The sequence below is a fragment of the Symphodus melops genome, assembly GCF_947650265.1.
Source record: "Symphodus melops genome assembly, chromosome: 3".
NCBI lineage: Eukaryota > Metazoa > Chordata > Actinopteri > Labriformes > Labridae > Symphodus > Symphodus melops.
The window spans coordinates 30,418,667-30,438,037 of record NC_136693.1 but is presented as its reverse complement, the minus strand read 5'-3'; the positions used below and the strand labels follow the sequence as shown (position 1 = coordinate 30,438,037).

At 45.8% G+C, this 19,371-nt stretch overlaps 1 protein-coding gene across 4 annotated transcripts in view; it reads right to left on the bottom strand.

The window, feature by feature from the left end:
- The window catches only part of LOC306821226 (NT-3 growth factor receptor-like), a 180,401-nt gene that overhangs the window by 59,676 nt on the left and 101,354 nt on the right, over positions 1–19,371 (bottom strand). For all 4 annotated transcript variants that reach the window (XM_079339517.1, XM_079339519.1, XM_079339518.1 and 1 more), the window contains 2 exons: positions 16,330–16,385; positions 14,042–14,144 (listed from right to left, as the gene is read on the bottom strand). In XM_079339517.1, the coding sequence (XP_079195643.1) occupies positions 14,042–14,144; positions 16,330–16,385 (159 nt within the window). The remainder of the gene's footprint in view (positions 1–14,041; positions 14,145–16,329; positions 16,386–19,371) is intronic.

The following is a 19,371-nucleotide window of genomic DNA, read 5'->3' as shown; positions in this document are numbered from 1 at the left end:
AGACAAGCAGGCGCTCTCACACTCGTCCTCGTCCTGAGGACACGGAGCGAAGCACGGCTCTTTAAGAACAGGCCTTGATTGCATTTTACTACGGCTCACATTTGCATTTAATAACACTTTACACCTTTCTCCACGAAGACGTCACTCTACCTTTGATACTGAAACACGATGGCCTCAGGTGTTATCACTGAGCGGACTGATTGCTAATTGAAAGAAACACCCACCAGTGAGAGTGTGAGCGAACTGATCGAGAGGATAACACACTTTTCCCAGAGTGAGCAATTTGATCGACTCTGTAGCTGCTGGAGAAGGCGCCAAACAGCGGGTGGGGGTTTTTTTTCCTGCCATGGACTTGGCAGACGAGTTTCCCTGGAGGTATCCTCCCTCCACTTGATCAGATGCAGAGGCTCTGAAACCAGCTCTCCCTAATGACGTCTCCTAATGGTACTGCACAGATGCTACACTGAGAGCATCGACACGAGCCAGGACTTGGGCTGACGTGTGCAGAAGCAAATCCAGCGAGAAATCCAACCAGAGAGCGCCGACACTCTGTCCATCGTCCCTGCAAACAGCTTCACCCTCGGACTCTGAGGGAGGTTTTTATGACGTGCTTTGAGCCAGAGGAACGTTGCTAACTCTAAACCTTTAACTCGGAGACTTTTCTGAATCTGAGTGTCGGTAAGAGAACATGCAAGGATGTCAAAGAGTCTAACTACGGCTGACACATCTGTAAGGGAGCTGAGAGGGCTGCTGCCAGTTATCCTCTCTGCACATCAAGGATTATTATCCATGCTGGGCCTGTTCACATCCTGCAAAAGACAAGTGGCTCCGAGAGTCAGAGAGAGGCTTTTAGGAACGGAGCAGCTGTCCACCAGTGTCCTTGAGGCAAACACCTTGACCTTGAGCCTCATCGATGGGATTTATACCTTTTAGAAGTGTGCAGACTTCTTTAAACCTTTTGGGGTTCATCCAAACATCACTGGATCGACACTTCTCGGGAGCCGACCGCCGTCGTGTCCTTGGGATGCCATCCTCAAATATTAATGTATGGATATGAATGTGTGAGCGATGCACACAGGCAGGCGTCTTCCCCTTCATCTAACCCACGGCTCTGCATCAGCAGCGGCCTTCAGAGAACCCAAAGTAAGTCAAACTTTACAGCGAGTGCAGGTGAGGCTCAGCCGCTCCATGACTTATTTATCAGATGTCTATCACAAACGAGACAGAGCCCGTGTTGATCCTAAACAGCAGGCGGCGTGGTCAAACACATCACAGCAATTACAGACCATCTGGTACCTTTATTAGTGTTTCAATGAGTCAATGATCAGTCACCAGCAGCCTCTTTCTGTGACAGCTGATGGCAGCTCTTTGTGATCACCGGCTTACAAATCCCTGTTTTGTTTGTTATCATTCCACATTCATTTAGCTCTTTTTGCCGTGATTTGAAACAGGGGATTGGCTAAAGTCAGAAATGGGGGGAGAGTGGGGAATGACTTGCAGGAAAGGAGCCGCTCAGAGGACGATCCTGACCTGACTGCTAAACCACCTGTGCCCTGGAAAGACTTCTGATAGGACAAGGACTCCCCACAAAGAGAGGGACAGAGCTTTAAATACCTGTAGAGGTGTAATGTAGTGGAAACACCTCATTTCCCTTCAGGGATTAAAAAAGTACTTTTTTATTTTTAGGAGGAAAACGATCGGTGACAAGCGTTTCGAGTCGCACATGCTCCTTTGCTCCTCTTCAATTCAAGAGAAAGGAGCTTCGACGGCTGCAGGAATTATTAACATGCACAACAACAGAATACACAGCACCAACCAAGAGGAGGCAGCCTTTTGTAAGACGTGGCAGCAGACGAGCCACGTGACTAACTCATATTTACCTGGATGTTTTTTAATGTGCTTTGTCCCTGTAGAATCGAATAAGAGGTACGTGTCTCAGGATGGTCGACCCGAGCGGACGCGTCACTGGATCAGAGCGTTGACTCGTCAGAGCAGCATGAGGAAGAAGCATGTGCTGCTGTTTGTAAATGATTTAAGCAAAAGATATAATTACTGCAATGTGATGCTAAGTCTGTTCATTGGCCTTTTCCTGTATGTATTAGCATCAAGCTAACGAGCTAAAACATCCATCTTTGCTAGCATTTAGAAATATTAGCATCAAAAGTGTGAGTGGGCTCCTGAGACGATCGTTCAAGGCTCAGATCACCGGCTGGTTCCAGAGACGCCTGTGAACGAAGCCGGCTTCAAGGTAGCCCGTTCTTAGTTGTGATTGGTCAGAGTGGAAGAGTGAGAAGGCACCACCGAGGTTGAAAGATGATAGACATGAAGACAGGCTGCTTCTCTCTGACGATGTCTGTTCTCCTGCTCGGAGACGTCAGAGGTCAGGCTGGAGATGAGCTGAGAGCAGCTGAAGTGTCTGTTGAAGGAGGGCGCCACAAGGCAGGCGTCATCATCATTGTGCATTTCCCGGCTTCACAGACAATCCAGCGAAGTGGAAATGTTGCTGTTGAGCCGGCAAGATATACAACCTTCAGCGAATATTGAGCCATTAAGCTGCACATAAACACACAGAGTGACAGTGTGCCAGCAGAAAGAGAGCCGTGACTCCTCGCTGGAGAAGCAACATCCTGACGCCATCTGGCTGCGTCCGATCATCGACACCCGTTAAGCTGCTGTTCCCGAGCAACACAGCTCTTCATGCACATTTGAACCCAAGACGCTCTCGGACTCATTACCCAGTGTTCGGGTGCCACACAGAGCAAAAGGATAAAAAATGTAGTGACCCACAAGACTGTGACCTGTAAAATTGACATAATCTGCTGCCTTTGAGGAGCCAGTAATGACCTCTCATCGCAGTGTGACACACTCTCCATCTTCATTTCACACCCTCTTAGAGCAGCACAGATGGCCTTGGCATTTCCTTAACGGCCGCTGAAGTCGGGCTGCAAATCTTCTGCATCTCCCCGGGAAATATCGAAGGATGCACAGAGATGATTGGAAGGCAGATTCTTTATTTATCGCAGGTACCAAGTCCATGAGAAGGGTTTCAACATTTCCCCCTCCCCCGACATTTTCCCTCTGCTATTGTGCATTATTGTGAACCAACAATGCTTTTCCCTGGGTTAATAAACAGGTTAATGAGGTGGGACAAGGCCACTGTAAAATGCTACTAAAGCAGCCATGCAGGATAATTCGTCTTGCCTCAGAAGTGTCAGCTTCTGCAGCTCCCCTCTCTTTAATTCATTCAAATGAATTTTGTTTTAATTGTTTTATCCTCGGTGCTCACTGACTCCATTAGTGAGCAGAGAGAGAGAGAGAGGGCGAGAGAGACTCAGAGTAAGAGATATGCACACAGAGATTCGAGGAGATCACTGTGTGTGTGCGTGTGTGTGTGTGTGTGTGTGTGTGTGTGTGTGTGCGTGCATCCATAAATAATTAATCCCCAGTTGTGATTACACAACAATTACTCTCTAGAGGTAAAACTTTAACCATCCCTGTGAAAGATGAAGCTCGCTCGCCCTCTCTCACAGCGAGGCTGCGGTCTGACGCTCCCAGAGGGGTCTTAATGCAAACGGGCGAGAGGCCGATGGGGATGAGGGAGTCCAGCTTCGTCTTCCACAGGAGAGATCAGGACCAGGTCTGGACCAGATGTGGATGCGTGCTCTCTGCAGTCCTTCACACCACTTTGATGAGACATGTTTCCCTTTAATACACTGATGGATCATTTCAGCAACTAAACCAACACCCTGTCTGTGGACACGACACGCCAGCTCTTATAATACAGAATAGTGGAAACACTGCAGGCACGTCATGCATATAGTTGGACATGCACGGATGTATTGGGTGAAAAACGGTAACAGTTTCTTGCCCTGTTTACAAACATCAGCCGATCGGCCAATAAAGTGGCGTGCGCAGATTTCAGGAAGTCTGTTACTGCTGATTCAGAGAGGACACACTGATTTGTTGATTAAAGAGAAAATGTCAGCGTCTGACGCCATCACTGAGAAAGATCAACGGCGTGCAGTTTGTGTGTGTGCGCGCCACAGTGTTGCTCCGTCCGACAGCGTGCACAAACGTGAACGTGTGACGCATGCAGAGATGAGGAGATGCACACACGGGTTTACGAGATCACACGATAACTTCAAGATCACACGGGAATATAGAGAAGAGCGTGCAGACAACGCGTTAACGTGGCGGTGATACAGGGATTGGATGTTTGTGCTCTGTGTTGACGTCGTAGTCATGACGACCGGGGGAAGAGAAGATGTTTACAGACGAGCTGATGTATCCGAGTATAATCTACATGACAAGCAAACAGCTTTCAGCAGCAGCTCGCGCTTCCTCATCCAGCCGTGTTTCCACGGCAACGGTAAACATGTCCCTGACATAAAGTCCATCCATCTATATCCATGAAACGACAGAGGGACAGTTCGTCTGCTGTCTTTCACATGAAGTGCTGCTGTGAGGATCCTGGAAAAGATCACAGTCTGTTTCACCTACGGGCCAATCATCACAGTCGATTACAGGTGGACGTGTAATGTATGTCAGCTGTCATGGTAACGATCACATCATCAGACTGAGCTGATCTCACTGCAGCAGCTCCTACTTTGGATGTGTGTGTAGAAAAGCAGCTCAGTCCTCTCCAGCGTGGGAGTGAGCATGCAGCACCCTACATTCAGCTCTTACATAACAGGAACAGTTTGCCGGGCCGGTGGCTAAAATTCACGCTGAATTAAATAGCGGTTAGAGTGGAGGCTAAAAAACCTTCTCAGCAGGCTACTCTTATTCAGTCCAGAGAAGAAGAAGAAGAAAGAAAAACATGAGGCAGAAATAGCTGGTCGGACCCGGACGCCACCTTCAGAGTGGGAGATCTTTCACGAGGACAAACCAGAGTAAGCAAAGGGAGGTAACTGCTTTGGGCCCCAGGCCAGTAGGGGGGGCCCAGGCCAGTAGGGGGGGCCCAGGCCAGTAGGGGGGGGCCGCGAATGGCAAACTTTGAAACCACAGCATTTCCTCAAGTTGGTCAAATTTTGCAACAACAGATGGAAATGTGCCTCCGAGGGCTCCAACGCCCTGCTATCTGTCTGTGTCTGTGGGTGGAAAAAGAAGGAGGAGAATTCATCGGGATGGGCCCCCAATGACCCTCTGCCTAGGGCCCCACCGTCCCCACACTGTGAGTAAGACTCAAGGTTTCCTGAGAGACATGTTTGAGGACGGTCTGTCCACTCGGTTAGCCGCTGGGTGAGTTGTTGTCTCTGCGTCTCCCCTCGCACTCAGACTGGCACGTATGTGTTTTTGATCCGGCTTTAACACGGGCTCTTTAACAATAACACCGAGGGCAGCACTTTTTCAATACGTCCTGCTGACAGCGCGCAGCCCGCCGGGAGCCGTCGCTCGTGTATTACAGCGTGAGGAGTGCTGTCCAAGCTGAACGCTCTGAACTCAGAGTCTGCAGAGACTCCGTCTCTCAATGTTCATTAACTTGGAAGAAAGTAATCAGCACTATACCGCCAGAGTCTATTTCAAGGCCTCATGTAAATTGCAGAAAATATGAGCTCAATAATCATTAGCAAAGTCCTCCAGGATGGGGAATCTACTGTATGGTTGGGAGGTTGAGTGAAAGTTCAAGGCAGAATAAAGAGTTCATAATTACTTACAGCAGTGATGGAGATCCGAACAAACAGCATGACTGCACCTCTGACCTGCGCGGGGGGTCAGGATGGTGGCACTACTTTTAACTAGTTGTTTAGCTACGCTAACAGCAGCAGCTCAGTCATTATAATGACGTAGTTCAGCTAATTATCCCATTACTGAGAGGCTAACTTTACAGAGTGTTCTGGTTGAAGGCAGCTGTGAAGCAGGTCTGACAGACGGAGGGTGTGCGGCGCAGGATAAAAATGAAGACAAGTGCTGCTACCATGAGCTAATTAAAGGTTTTAAATGTGTGAAATTTAAAAAAAAAAAGATTATGCATTGTGCTCACCTAAACAATAAGCAGCACACTTGATTGAACTGGCATCGGAATAAAGGCAGGGAGACGTTTAGCTTCACTCCGCGGCGCCACAATGGAAGAATGGAGCAGCCGTCGAGGGCTTTTCCAGATCAATACTAATTGAAACATGGAAACGAAGAAGTTGTCCCTGATGCATTTTCATGGACCCATTGTTCAGCCGCACTGAAAACAGTTCTGCCTTGTAAATGGTTTACTGTGTAAACCACATTTGTATTCATTATGAAACAAAAAGCTCATGTCTGTCACACGGCGAGCTCCTGCAGCTTCCCGTGGCTGGAAGAGGGAGCAAACATGATCTTTTCTGAACAATCCCCCCGGGGGGGACCAAGGCCAAATTGCTGCTGCAGAACGGAAAGCTTGTTATAGAAAAAAAAAAAAAAAAGTGCTGCTTCTTTCTCCTTCATCTGTGTTCTGCAACTTTAAAGAAGCTTTATAAAGCTATTATTAAAGGTGAAAGGCAGAGGCTCGCCTTCTGAACTATTGATAGCGAAGACTAAAAAGGGAAGAAGCTTCCAAACACCACGTCAGAGTGCATTCAACAAGAGCACTCTGCAGGCCTGGCCCTTCACTTTGACTTACTTTACAATGCATGGACAGCTCTGCAGAAAGACATAAAGAATGCACTCTGCTATCAGCAGTCTGGTGCTGACAGCCCGAACTCCAAATAAAATACTACAAAAAATAGAAATCCTATTTGGATCAGGAACAGCGAGTCTGCAGCAACAACCACAGGCCACCCCGCACTCCAGCTCCATCCAGGGACAGACGGACTCTCAGAGGAGGCGCTCATGCATGCGTCAAGTAGGATGAATAAGTAAAAACCTCTTTTTCTATATTCATTCTTCATGCAAGGTACGACAAGAACTAAGGGAAGATCTGTGACGTCCTGCTGTGCACGGCTGAGAGTTCACATCCAAATCCTTTTAGAGTAGGCTAAAAGCGAACAAGCCAACGTGACGATGAAGAGATGAGGTAAGGTGAACATCTCTTCCTGCACGTATGGATGACATTAAACACTCTTCTTTATTTTTCTTCTTTTAAAAGGAGCCAGAAAGAAGCACTTCCCGGTCCGCCTGTTGCTGTTTTCTCAGAAGTCCCCATCTGTCGCCTGCGCTCAGAACAATGAATTACAGCCAATTTAGATGGCTGCTGCTGGAGCAACTGAGCAAAGGGTAAACACCATTTGTTCTGAAAGAGAGGAGAGGGTTGTGTCCTGTGAATCTGTGACGCACACAACTTCTCATTTACTCTCAAGTTTGAACTGGACACCTGAACAGAAATGATTTACAACCTTTAAATATCTTATTAATCAAGATGAAGCAGCACAATGAGTCCACCTGTCTCACTCGTGTCCTCGAAGCGCCTGAGATCGAAGGACGCCAAAACGTCTGAACGCAGTGAGCATGAATACGAACCACTTCCTGTTGGCTGCGGACTCAGATGGATTTTGTAGCTTTAGTTGTAAATGTATGAACATCAAATCTAATTTTCAGACTGTTCCCGAAACATGTTCCTGAAGTTTGGAGGGAAAAACATCAGAGAGTGTGTGTGTGTGTGTGTGTGTGTGTGTGTGTGTGTGTGTGTGTGTGTGTGTGTGTGTGTGTGTGTGTGTGTGTACAGACATGGATGGACATGTCTCTCTGCTTTGGCAGCAGGGCTCTTCATCCACTGGAGGCCGGGCGAATCAGTGATGCAGTAAATGCTGCTGCTGTGTGTGTGTGTGTGTGTGTGTGTGTGTGTGTGTGTGTGTGTGTGTGTGTGTGTGTGTGTGTGTGTGTGTGTGTGTGTGTGTGGGCGTGGGCTGATCATCCCCAGGCCTGGTTCAGGTAATGTAGCGGAGAGGAGGGTAAGCTGCCCTGACACACACGCCTGGATCACAGTGTATAGCAGGCAGCCGCAGGGCATGTGTGTGTGTGTGTGTGTGTGTGTGTGTGTGTGTGTGTGTGTGTGTGTGTGTCAGCATGTGTCAGTGAGGACATTTCTGTTTTACCTACATGTGTCTGTCTGTATGTCTAAGAACACAGAAACTGTTTGTGTGGATTCAGTCACAAACATGTCTGCTGAGAATCAGAGAATCTGTGTGTGTGTGTGTGTGTGTGTGTGTGTGTGCGTGCGTGCGTGCGTGCGTGTGTGTGTGTGTGTGTGTGCCCTGAGTTTCTTACCTAATAACAAGACAGACAAAAGTTGATTACAAAGTGTCTGCTCACCTTGACTCACAGGTTACCTCCTGACCCTGACTTCCTGCTGACTCAGCATCAGTCATTTGAACCCGTCAGCACTTTTAAAGTATTCAAAGGGTTAAAGACGGAGGGCCGAGTTTCTTTCTCTCCTCACAGACTGTCATCGGGTCCACAGCTCGAGCCAGGACAAATGTTCTTTAGAGGAGCCCACACTATCAAATTCTCTGATTTAGACCCAATCTCACGGCTCTACAGGTTGCCAGAGTAGTGAGGGATGTGTAAACCCTGGGGTCGGGGTCCCTCCAGACAGGAAGTCAGACAAGGAAACGCACAGAGCATCTGGTCAATTTCAAAATAAAACTCCTGATTGCAATTTAGGTCATTTTATCAACATTAAGTGTTTGCACGTTGTTCTCTTTACTCCCACATGATCTTGTAGTTCTTCTGTGATCTTGTAGTTCTCATGTGATCTTGTAGTTCTTCTGTGATCTTGTAGTTCTCATGTGATCTTGTAGTTCTTTGTGATCTTGTAGTTCTCTGTGATCTTGTAGTTCTCTGTGATCTTGTAGTTCTCTGAGATCTTGTAGTTCTCTGTGATCTTGTAGTTCTCATGTGATCTTGTAGTTCTCATGTGATCTTGTAGTTCTCTGAGATCTTGTAGTTCTCTGTGATCTTGTAGTTCTTCCTGTGATCTTGTAGTTCTTCCTGTGATCTTGTAGTTCTTCATGTGATCTTGTAGTTCTCATGTGATCTTGTAGTTCTCATGTGATCTTGTAGTTCTCTGTGATCTTGTAGTTCTCCAGTGATCTTGTAGTTCTCCAGTGATCTTGTAGTTCTCTGTGATCTTGTAGTTCTCATGTGATCTTGTAGTTCTCATGTGATCTTGTAGTTCTGTGCTCACGCTCCAAAAACAGACTGTTTGTATCTCTAAATAGTAGAAGAAAATGTGACTTTTCTAAATCAAACTGAAAATAATTATAGAACTATCATAAAGTAAAACTCTCATCCATCATCGAACCTCAGATGAATAATTTATGGTGTCTCACCATGGCGAATTTAATGTCAATCAATACTGTTTTTGTCACTTCTTCCTGACATTTACCTCTGCTTTTGTTTGTCCCGGATTGTTTTTCAGTCTCAGCTCTGAAACGGAGCCAAAAATAGTGCCTGTATCATCTGCTCCTTATATAAACACACAGCAGCTGCCAGCAGTCACTGTGGAGGAGCCCCAGAAATACCCAGCATGCAGCACAATGTGGCATTGATTCGCCGAGCTCTATCGGGACCCTGTGAATGAGTTCAGCATGCTTTAATTTCCAAAACTCAGGTCTGACAAAAATAACAGGCAGTTTAGTGAAAAAGCCCAATCAGGACACTTCATGAGGTTACATATCATGATCACACTTTATTCCCTTCATTCAAAATGAATTAAACGATCTCGTCGAGCTTCAAACTGCAGGAATTATGTTTAAAGTGAGAAATCTTCGACTTCTGGGAAACATGCAGAGGCTTTTTAGCTCGGGTACAATCACTTCTATCTGAAGCAGTTCCACTGCCCGCTTCCATCGCTGCAACACCTGTTCACCTGATAACTGCTCTCATATCTGGCAAACCCAGGGGCGTCCAAAACGGCCTTCAAAGCCCCGCCTACCTTCTCTGGTCCAATCAGATCCAGAGCATTCAGGAGCAGAATCTAAAGTTAGAAGGAGGACATACTGGCTGCTGCATTGTTGTCAGAGAAGCTTCAACACAGCAGGTTTCCTTCATGATCACACAGGAAGAGAGCAGCTCTCTGATTGGACGTCTGATCACACAGGAAGAGAGCAGCTCTCTGATTGGACATCTGATCACACAGGAAGAGAGCAGCTCTCTGATTGGACGTCTGATCACACAGGAAGAGAGCAGCTCTCTGATTGGACGTCTGATCACACAGGAAGAGAGCAGCTCTCTGATTGGACGTCTGATCACACAGGAAGAGAGCAGCTCTCTGATTGGACGTCTAATCACAGAGGACGAGAGCAGCTCTCTGATTGGTCCTTTAAGGTTAAAGACGTGGAGTTACGCCAAGAAACAGTGTTTGTGTGTCTTTACAGTTCAGACATGAATATTCTGTTGACTTGAAGGGTGAGTTGTTTTTTCGGTTGTGTTTGCCCTGATCCACAGAGAAGCTAAGAATCCCTTTGGTCCGTGTTATCTTCGCATTGCTTTCTGTTCTTATAGTCAGTCACAGGTTTAAAAGGCAGATCTATCACACTGTTCTTGCAGAAAATAGATGGTGCGGCCAATAAGTCTTTATACAACACGTCTGGCCTGTAAGATAAGAGAGGTGACAAAATGATATACACACGGTTGTGTATAGGCTTTACTTAGAGCAGCAGGGGTGAAGTAAACTTCTCCCCAACCTAAGAAAAGATAACAGGGGAGTGTAATACTTATTACTGACATGCTGAGTGTCTGTTTCTAAAGAAGCATTATTGATTCCCTGCTGACAAAACTCTGCGTGAAAGACTCTTCAAAATCGGCAGGAGAGAATCACGATGTGAGGGATGGACCGGCTGCTGAGGCTGCAGGATGTTTTGTCCTGGAGCTAAGTCGGCAACATATCGATCACAACAACAGTTTTATTACAGTAAGAGTCGAGTCTTGTGTGCACACTCATGCATGTGTGCATGCAGACAGGCACAGTGTCTTAAATAAAAGCACAATTACATGCACATAAAGAGAAGCCGGAGTATATCAGTCGGAGCTGTAAATACGAGGCAGCCGGTGGACAGACTTGGCAGTGGGCCTTGAAATGCTAGCAAATCAATTGAATGCAGCTCACACACACACACACACACACACACACACGTATACGCAGTCCTTCCACATAAAAGAAAAAAAAAATAAAAACAGAGTTTTTATTGGACGCCTAGAAACGGTCGGTGATCAAACTCCAACAGCCAAAAGAGCCACAGTGATTTAGTGGAGTGAAAATCCATTATGGCTCCATCCAAAGGTAATGACTTCTTCAGGCCTTCTAGCTGATTCTCCAGAACACGAAGGGAGGGAATAACACACACACACACACACACACACACACACACACTGAACAAATCAGGCCTTTGTAGAGAGCAGCGTGAGGTCCTGGAAGATCACACACTGACACCAGCGCTCTTTAACCGTTTCAAAGCTTCAATCACTCTCAGTGACGCTGAGCAGCATCTCTATTAAACTGAGCTGAAATCACCCAGCAGAACCTGCAGTCTGCTGACACACAACCACCGACGCAGAGCTGCAACAGCACACGTGTCAACTCTGAGAAGATTGACATGGAGTCACGGGACATTATGGATTCTGTACGGTGGGGGTCCGGCTTTCTACGCATGCAAAAAAGATCTGAGAACATTTGTAGTTCAAGCTGTGCTGACCATACTACGTGATAACAGGCTCCGTTGTGTTCAGGAAAACAGTCCATATGGAAACCAAGAAGCGGGGAAACGCAATCTGCTCGTAAAACGTGCCAGCGAGTTTATCTCAAAAAACAGAGGTGCATCTAAAAATCAAACATTTCTACCTGAAGTACAGATTGCTTCTTGATGCTGTGCCGCAGAAGCAAATCAAAGCTTGGATTTCCCGACTACCTTAAATGCATCACAAACGACCAATCAACCTCCATTCAACAAACAAACATGTAAACCTTTTTTTTTGTTGTTGTCTTCTTAAGGGACAGATCCAAATCTGCATCCCGGTGATATCCTTCAGTGCACGGCTGAGAATGATGCATTTTGATTCTCTCTGGTTGCAAACATCAAATATCAGCAGTAGCAGCGCTGATATTGCACACTGTAAACAACTCCAAAGAGGAAACATTACAGGCCATTAAAACAGCTGCTGACCTGCTGATATCCTGAACATGTGGATCGAGGTAAACATTTCCAAATGCAGGAGGTGGAAAAACATTCTCAGCTTTTACGTGTTATCAGGTACATTTTCTGTAAATGCAAACAACCAATATGTGCCTGAAACATCCAGGAGAGGCTGTCTGTGTATGTGACATCATCATTTGTGTGTTCAGTGCTCAAGACACCCACAACACTCAGTTCGGCCTCCATACAGAAACTGCGGCGATGACCGGAACTCGCTATCTAAACATATTGAATGAATCAGTGAGTGTAGCCGGAGGAGTGTGTGCTGCACAACGCACTTCTTTTAAAGACAAACTCCAACAGTGTGCCCGAGCAGACTGGAGCAAACATCCAGGCGCTAATCTGATCATCACTCCTGCATGAAGACGGTGACATTGCATCTGCAGTACAGTAATGCACCCTTTAGCTAATAGGTTGTAATAAGTCCTGCAGAAACGGCTGCATGCATTAAAAGATGCTACGCTCTCCCGAATACAAGAAGCAGGTCTGCTGTCATTCTGTCGTCCAGATAACAAATAACTCGACTAGATTCCTTGCAGACTCACATTTCTATTGTTTGCTTTATCTCGGGAGGATATCATAAATATTCTACCTCTTTGTGGTGTGAGAAATGCATCATCAGCCGGCGTGGAAAGGTGCCGTGGATCAAAGGGAATAAGAATGTGGCGGTGCGGTAGACAGATCATTAGCAGGCCGCCGGGCAGCTATTAAATCTCATCTCATACATACAAACACAAAGGGCAAACTGACTTTGTGATGCTTTTATTATAACCCTTTTTTCCCTTAACAGGATGTGTTACTTTGTGGAGCTTGTGTCGAAACACTTTGTTAGCATAGCTTAGCTTCATAAGCCTTGCCATGACACAACAAACACGCCTGTGGAGCTTCATTAACTATAAAACCCAGAGCCAGCTGTGGGTCAATGTAATAATTGCCTCCCCCCTAAATAATTACAGTGCAGAGTTCTTTACAGGGGTAACTAACAGACTTTAATCCTGTAAAGTAGCTAATTAAAGGTTGGCAGCTGCTAATGCTACTAGCCTTGCTTCTAGTATTAAAATGAAGGGCGTTCATAGTGGCTGCTCTTTTAATTTATGTTTTGAGAGAAGGACTGATAAATGAGAACCAAAAACCCGGTAGAAAGTCCGAACGTTAGCGAGGATGCTTGCAGCTCGTCTTCAAGGCACACGGAGCTGTGCGTTTTTAGTGAGTGAAACACGAGCTCACCCACATCACACCAGCGAAGCCTGCCAGCTGATAACAGCTGCATTTCAGCGAGCAAGCATTAGCACCTGAACCCTGGGACCTGAGCATCTTTACCTTCCTCCCCTCTCTCTGCTCGGCTGTCTGTTTCCAGATCACAAAGCGGCGGCTGCTTTCGCCTCTTCCACAACGCCGACGTCGGACAGAGCCGAGAAAAAAAACCTGGAGCTGACACAAAATGAAAGCTCAGCATGCACAAAAAGCCATATTAATCCTATTGAGCTCTTCAGCATGATCGACAGCACCGAGCCCACTAATTAATTCAGGATCATTCTACAGAGCAGACACAGTGAAAGCCCGGTGCAGAGACCTCATCTGCATGCACGCTGCCCTTTAGTATTGATCCAGCTGTATGTGTGCATGTATGGCTAATTGCAAGTGTATGGCTTTTCTCAGGATTAAACTGCAGATTCTCTGAATATGACTGTCTTGCATCATCCGTTCCACAGGGGGAATGAAGTCCTCTTTTGGAAGCAACATAAGCCTCGTAAAGCGTCTGGACTTCTACAGTATCTGCAGATGTACATTTTCTGGTGAACAACGGTCTTTTGAAGAGAAGATTAGCTGCGGGGATGGACTCAACGGTGCAGTGATGCAACGTGCAGAAAGGCACCATAAAAACAAAGCTATCTGTCTGTCCGCCTTGTCTGCTCATCTGACTGTCTGTGCAGACTTACCTTTCATACCGAATTTGGAGCGCCGGCCGTATTTGTTGATGAGAACAAATAGGACGAGGAGGAGGACGCAAGCGAAGCCCGCCAAACCCACAGCGATGGAGACCTGAGAGAAACAAGAGAGTCCTGTTAGATTCAAGCAGACATGAGAGGACTGTGTGAACATCGGAATCGAGACTTCTGATCCCCTCAAATACTGGACATCCTGTTTTTAGCTCCATTGTGATGACGCTTTGCTTTTACAGCAGCTGCCTTGGCTGCGATGCGTTCAGGTGGACAGGACATCATTTAAATATGATGCTGGAGTAGAAGCCACATTTACAGTAAAAAAATGAAGCAGCAACGTTACAAGCCTCTCGTGAACAGTGCAGCTAATATGTGGACACTTACTGAGCTCAGGAGTTGATGCAGTTTAGTGAAGACTGCTGCTTTTTTAGTTTCCACAGTTTACTTGCAAACACCATCATCAGGATTTCATGTTAAATGCAGTGGAAAGCATCCAATGAGCAGCTGCGTTCATGCCAGCTCTGACTGTTAACTCCACCAATCTTCATATTATTATGTTCCACTTGTAGCTCTGCCCACTTTCACGCAGCAGAAATGGGCTCGTCAAAGCCGTCAAAAACAGAGTGAGCGAGTCGTAGCTGTCATAAGTTGCGTAGCGGCGCCACTCGTCACTCGTTGGGGCTGTAGCCTAGTGTCGTACTACGACCGGAGAGTAAACAAAGGGACAGTGGAAGAATTGTGTTCTGCAGCGCAGCACAGTTTGATCCCAGTGATCCACGATTCAGGTCTTTCTCAGTCACTTTATCTCACACTGTCATATCACTGCTATCATTCTCGAGCTGTCAGTCTGGGCTGTCTTTGGCTTGATTAGCGGTCCTGTCAGCGGCCCTCCTCTAACCAATGGGACGGCGTTCCTCCCTCACTTTCAGCCTATCATCCTTCAGCTCCTCATCACCGCCATCTTCAGCAGCCGAATCATCCATCAGTTCTTCATCCCACTCGGTCTCATCTAGTCCCCAGCTCCACCCCCACCAGGGTCCGGACTCCATGGGGGGATTTATCCTAATGACGCTGAGAATTTCATTCTCCAAACTCCTCATCCAGCCCGTAGAGTCCAAGCGCCAAAGACTTTCTGTCAAGTCACATTTTCATATTTTCATTGTAAGAAATGATTTTCTTAAGATCACTAGAGAGAGTTATTTTTCAGGTCAGGTCAGGTCAGGTTAAACTGACATATCTACCAGAGCGATGTGTAACCATCATTGTTAACAGATGGCCAAATTGAACCCACAATGCACTGCTTCTTGGTTAACTTCCCTCGTTTGGTCTGGAATGCGTTCTAGCCCACGGCGAACCGACCTCTGGTGCAAACTGGATTTAAACTGAGACCCCGCTTTCAAGCTGACCGGGGTCGGCTTCAACAAAAAGTTTATTTGAGCATTCACACCACCCCAAAGCAGACGCACTATCTGAGTAAGAGCATCTGTTTTTTTAAAGACAAAACAAATCAGCTTCACCCTAAGAATGAGAAGAGGTGAAGAGAACGCTCACGAGTAAAACAGTTCAGCTCGTGTAAAGGGTTCGACTTCGACTTCAATCGATACCTCAGAAAACAAGATCTTTTGTTTCGTACCAATTAAGAAATTCAAATAGTTTCTCCCAGGCTGCAAACACGTTTATTCCTGCTGTCAAAAACAAAGTATTTAAGGGGGATTCTTTGGTCTTTGCATTCAGCCTCCAGTGGACACTCAAGGAACTGCAGTCTCTTGCACTTCCACATTCTGCTTAACTTTCCCTTTAGAATATTAAAACGGGAAAGCCAATCACCAAAGACTACCAAAAGAGCTGGCTCGGCCACTTCCTGTACGGTGTTTGTGGTCATAGCAGCTCATAGGTAGGATATTAATGCATCACGTGACATGACTCTAACCAGGAGTCAGAACACGCTGTGAAATATCACGTCTGTTTCAAATGTCTTTCTGTAAACCCAACTAGAACTCACAAGTGTGGAAAAATCACAAGATCTCTTGTTACGTAACATTTCAATTTGAAAAAAAGCTGCAGCAAAGTACTTCCACTGTCAACATCATTAGCATACAAACATACAACTTTTAACAATGGCTTGAACGTGTGTTCTTCTATTCTCAGTGCAAACAGCTACAGGGGTCCTCTGACAGATTAGACCCACTTTAGATTTGTGTTGAAACACGCAGCAGCTCTGTGTTGAGTCCACAGGCGACGTCTTTAGCATCTGTTTCATCAACATCATTAAGAAGAGAACTCACCCCAAATGTGTCTTCATCTGGTTGGCCTAAATCTCCGTCTGACGGCGGCGAAGGAACTGCAACACAACAAAAAAAAAAAACAGAGCAGGAATGAGAAGCTGTAAGGAGAATAAATCTTCAATGACTGTGGTTTACTCCAACATTTATTTAGTGTCAGTATCTTTACAAAGCCAAACAGTCTCATTACTATGAGAAAGCTTTTAGTTGGAAATATTATTTTGGGCCTACTTATCTTTATTTTTATCCTCATAAGAAGACTCTTGAAGACGAGAGTGCTCCTTAACTTTATGTGGAATAAATAAAAGTTGGATTCTCTCCTGACATGGACTTAAATTCTCCTCCTTCGAGGAAGTGCATTAATGTGAAGAGGAGGAACCTTGTCTTGCCTTTAAGGTTGAGACAGTGTTGATGCATGATTCATATTTAATGTCTAAAGTTAGAGGCCTGCACAGCCTGGAGCGCACACCGCCGCTCATCATCTGTCTCAAGGATTAAACAGAAACTCTAAAGGTCACATATTATCCTCCAAATGTGTGTGAAGTGTGTTGTTGTAAATCCACTCTGATCCTGTATTTGATCATGTCTATAAACCCCTCTATTTCAGCCCTGCTCAGAACAGGCTGTTTCTGTGTCTGTAGCTTTAAATATGTAAATGAGCTGTGTCTGACCACGCCCCCTCTCTGGAAGGGCTCGGGTGTACTCGCTGCTTTCTGGCTCCATGTCCTATTGTTTACGGTGAGAAGGCAGACTCAGAGGGCAGAACAAACACCTAGCTGTGGGAGTGTCACCCACCTGGGGGAGGGGCTACTGCCCTTTGTGATGTCATGAAGGGAACATCTCCAAACGGCCTGTTTGAGCAGGCAGGAGACGGAGAGGATGGACTTTTCTCATCATTGGGGGGTTTGTAGACAGACTAAAGACACATAGTCGTGTCATAGTGGATTTAATAAATAATATGTGACCTTTAAAACTGCTTTAAAATCGGATTCAAACCCAAGATGAAAAAAAACAAAAAGCTGTATTTTATAAAAGTTAGACCAATGCATGCTCAAGCTTGTACATAGAAAAAGACAAAGACTTTAAACGGCAGTTTGAAAGGGAAACACAACAGAGTGAAGGAACACTGAAAAGAAGTGTAAAGAGCGAAGAGCACCAAACGTTAAAGGAGATGAAACCAAATCAGCTGGAAGATGCATCCAGACAACTCAAAGTTAACGTCTTTATGCAGAAACACAAAAAGAACCTGAGCCATCTTTTCAGACAGAAGCAGAGCCTGCAGGACTCCATGCAGCCGACAGATCTCTACCACGGTCCAATCAGGACTCATGTCCACGCTCTGACACATGAGCTGTTCCTGAACAGTGCTGCACCCTTTAAAGAACTTTTCTAATACGTCTCTCTGATTCTTTAGTCACTGTGAGCATGAAGAGGAGCGTGCTCTTCATGAATGAGCGTCATGCTGACCTTGATGTGTCGTTATGTGCTGTGTGTACAGAAAGAGGAGAATCATCAGCTCATCAAAAAGCTGCTTTCTGTCTTCTTCTAGTTCCTGATTCTGTCGGACATACTGTAAAACTCAGGAAACAAGAAGCGTCCAGAACAAGCTTCTTCTCTTTTGCTTGGTAACCAGGTGGGCCACTCCCACTCAGCGCGACCGGTTATGTGATTGGTTGCCTGAAAAAGCGTCAGAGAGGAAACCAGTGCCTCCAAGAGATCCACACATTTCTTAATTTCACCTCTTAAAGACAGAAACGTTTTAAACATCCAGGCTCGTCACGTCTCAAAGCAACATTAACAGGAGTTCAGTTTGGTGCTCTTTGGCGCCCGCTGAAGGTCTCTGAGTGTAACTGCATTGTCATGAAACACAAAGAGCTGCATTTGTTGACGAACAAAGAATGGATGAACTTCCTGCTTCCTCTAAAGTCTGAACTGAAGGTTTTATTGGAGAGAAACACACTTCCTGTTTCCTTCAGTGTAAATGAAGCGAGTGGCGTCGCGTTAAAGTGAGTCAGTGCTGGGACAAACAGAGACGGGCTAACTGAAGGCTGCTGTGTGAACTCTGCTGCACGCCACCAAAGCCTGGTGAGGAATGAGGCGATCTGTGGACATGAGAGAGGTCTGCTTCCTTCAGACCTCCTGACCCGCATCAGTCAGAAGAGTACAGGGACTTATAATCGTCTTACTGTCTGCTCCAACAGTCAGAACAGAGTGAGTGAACAGGAGTTTACTGCTCAAACTACAAAATGAACTGAAACTTAAACTCGTCTCTTTGGATGCTTTTAGGAGGAAGAGAGACTGCAGATGACCTCCATGATGTGTTTGTGGATGACAAACATTTGTTGTTTAGATTTGTTTATTTGTGTCTTTTAATTTAATGATGTATGTTTGTGTTTGTATCGTTCGGCTGCTTGTTGTCTGTCTCAAACTCTGACTTGTGTTGCTGCTTGTTTTGTCCAGAACACTCTCTTGAAAAAAGAGATCTTTAATTTCAATGAGTTTTTTTTCCTGGTTAAATAAAGGTTAAAAAAACTATATATATATATATATATATATATATATATATATATTTGAAGGGGAAAGGTTAGATCTAGTTGCTTTAAGCATTACGTACATGCTCAGTGGGGAGGGCACGCTTATACAGCCATGAGTTATCAGACTCCAACATGGCAGGCGAAGCCTAATCTGACACTTAATCTGCACGGGTCGTTCACCGGTCGCATGTTGTAAACAAATTCACCCAATTATGTGAATCCTCCAGGAGCTATCCTGCTGATTTCACACATCTGCTTACCCTGACTTCAGGCGGAAATTCGTCAAAGGGGGCTGGAATTAAGAAGTCCAGGTGAAGCCAGGCTGACAAATGTTTGCATGTATGAACATTTGTGTGTAATTAAATTCTACATGCGATAACGCCACAGGTCCACAGCAGAGATCTGAGCATCATGACAAAACGAGGACAGAGACTCAGCCCTAAAATGAAATGAGCTGGTGTCAGGGAAACTCCAGTCTGAGGCCTCCAGCCAGGACATCACAGAGTAATTG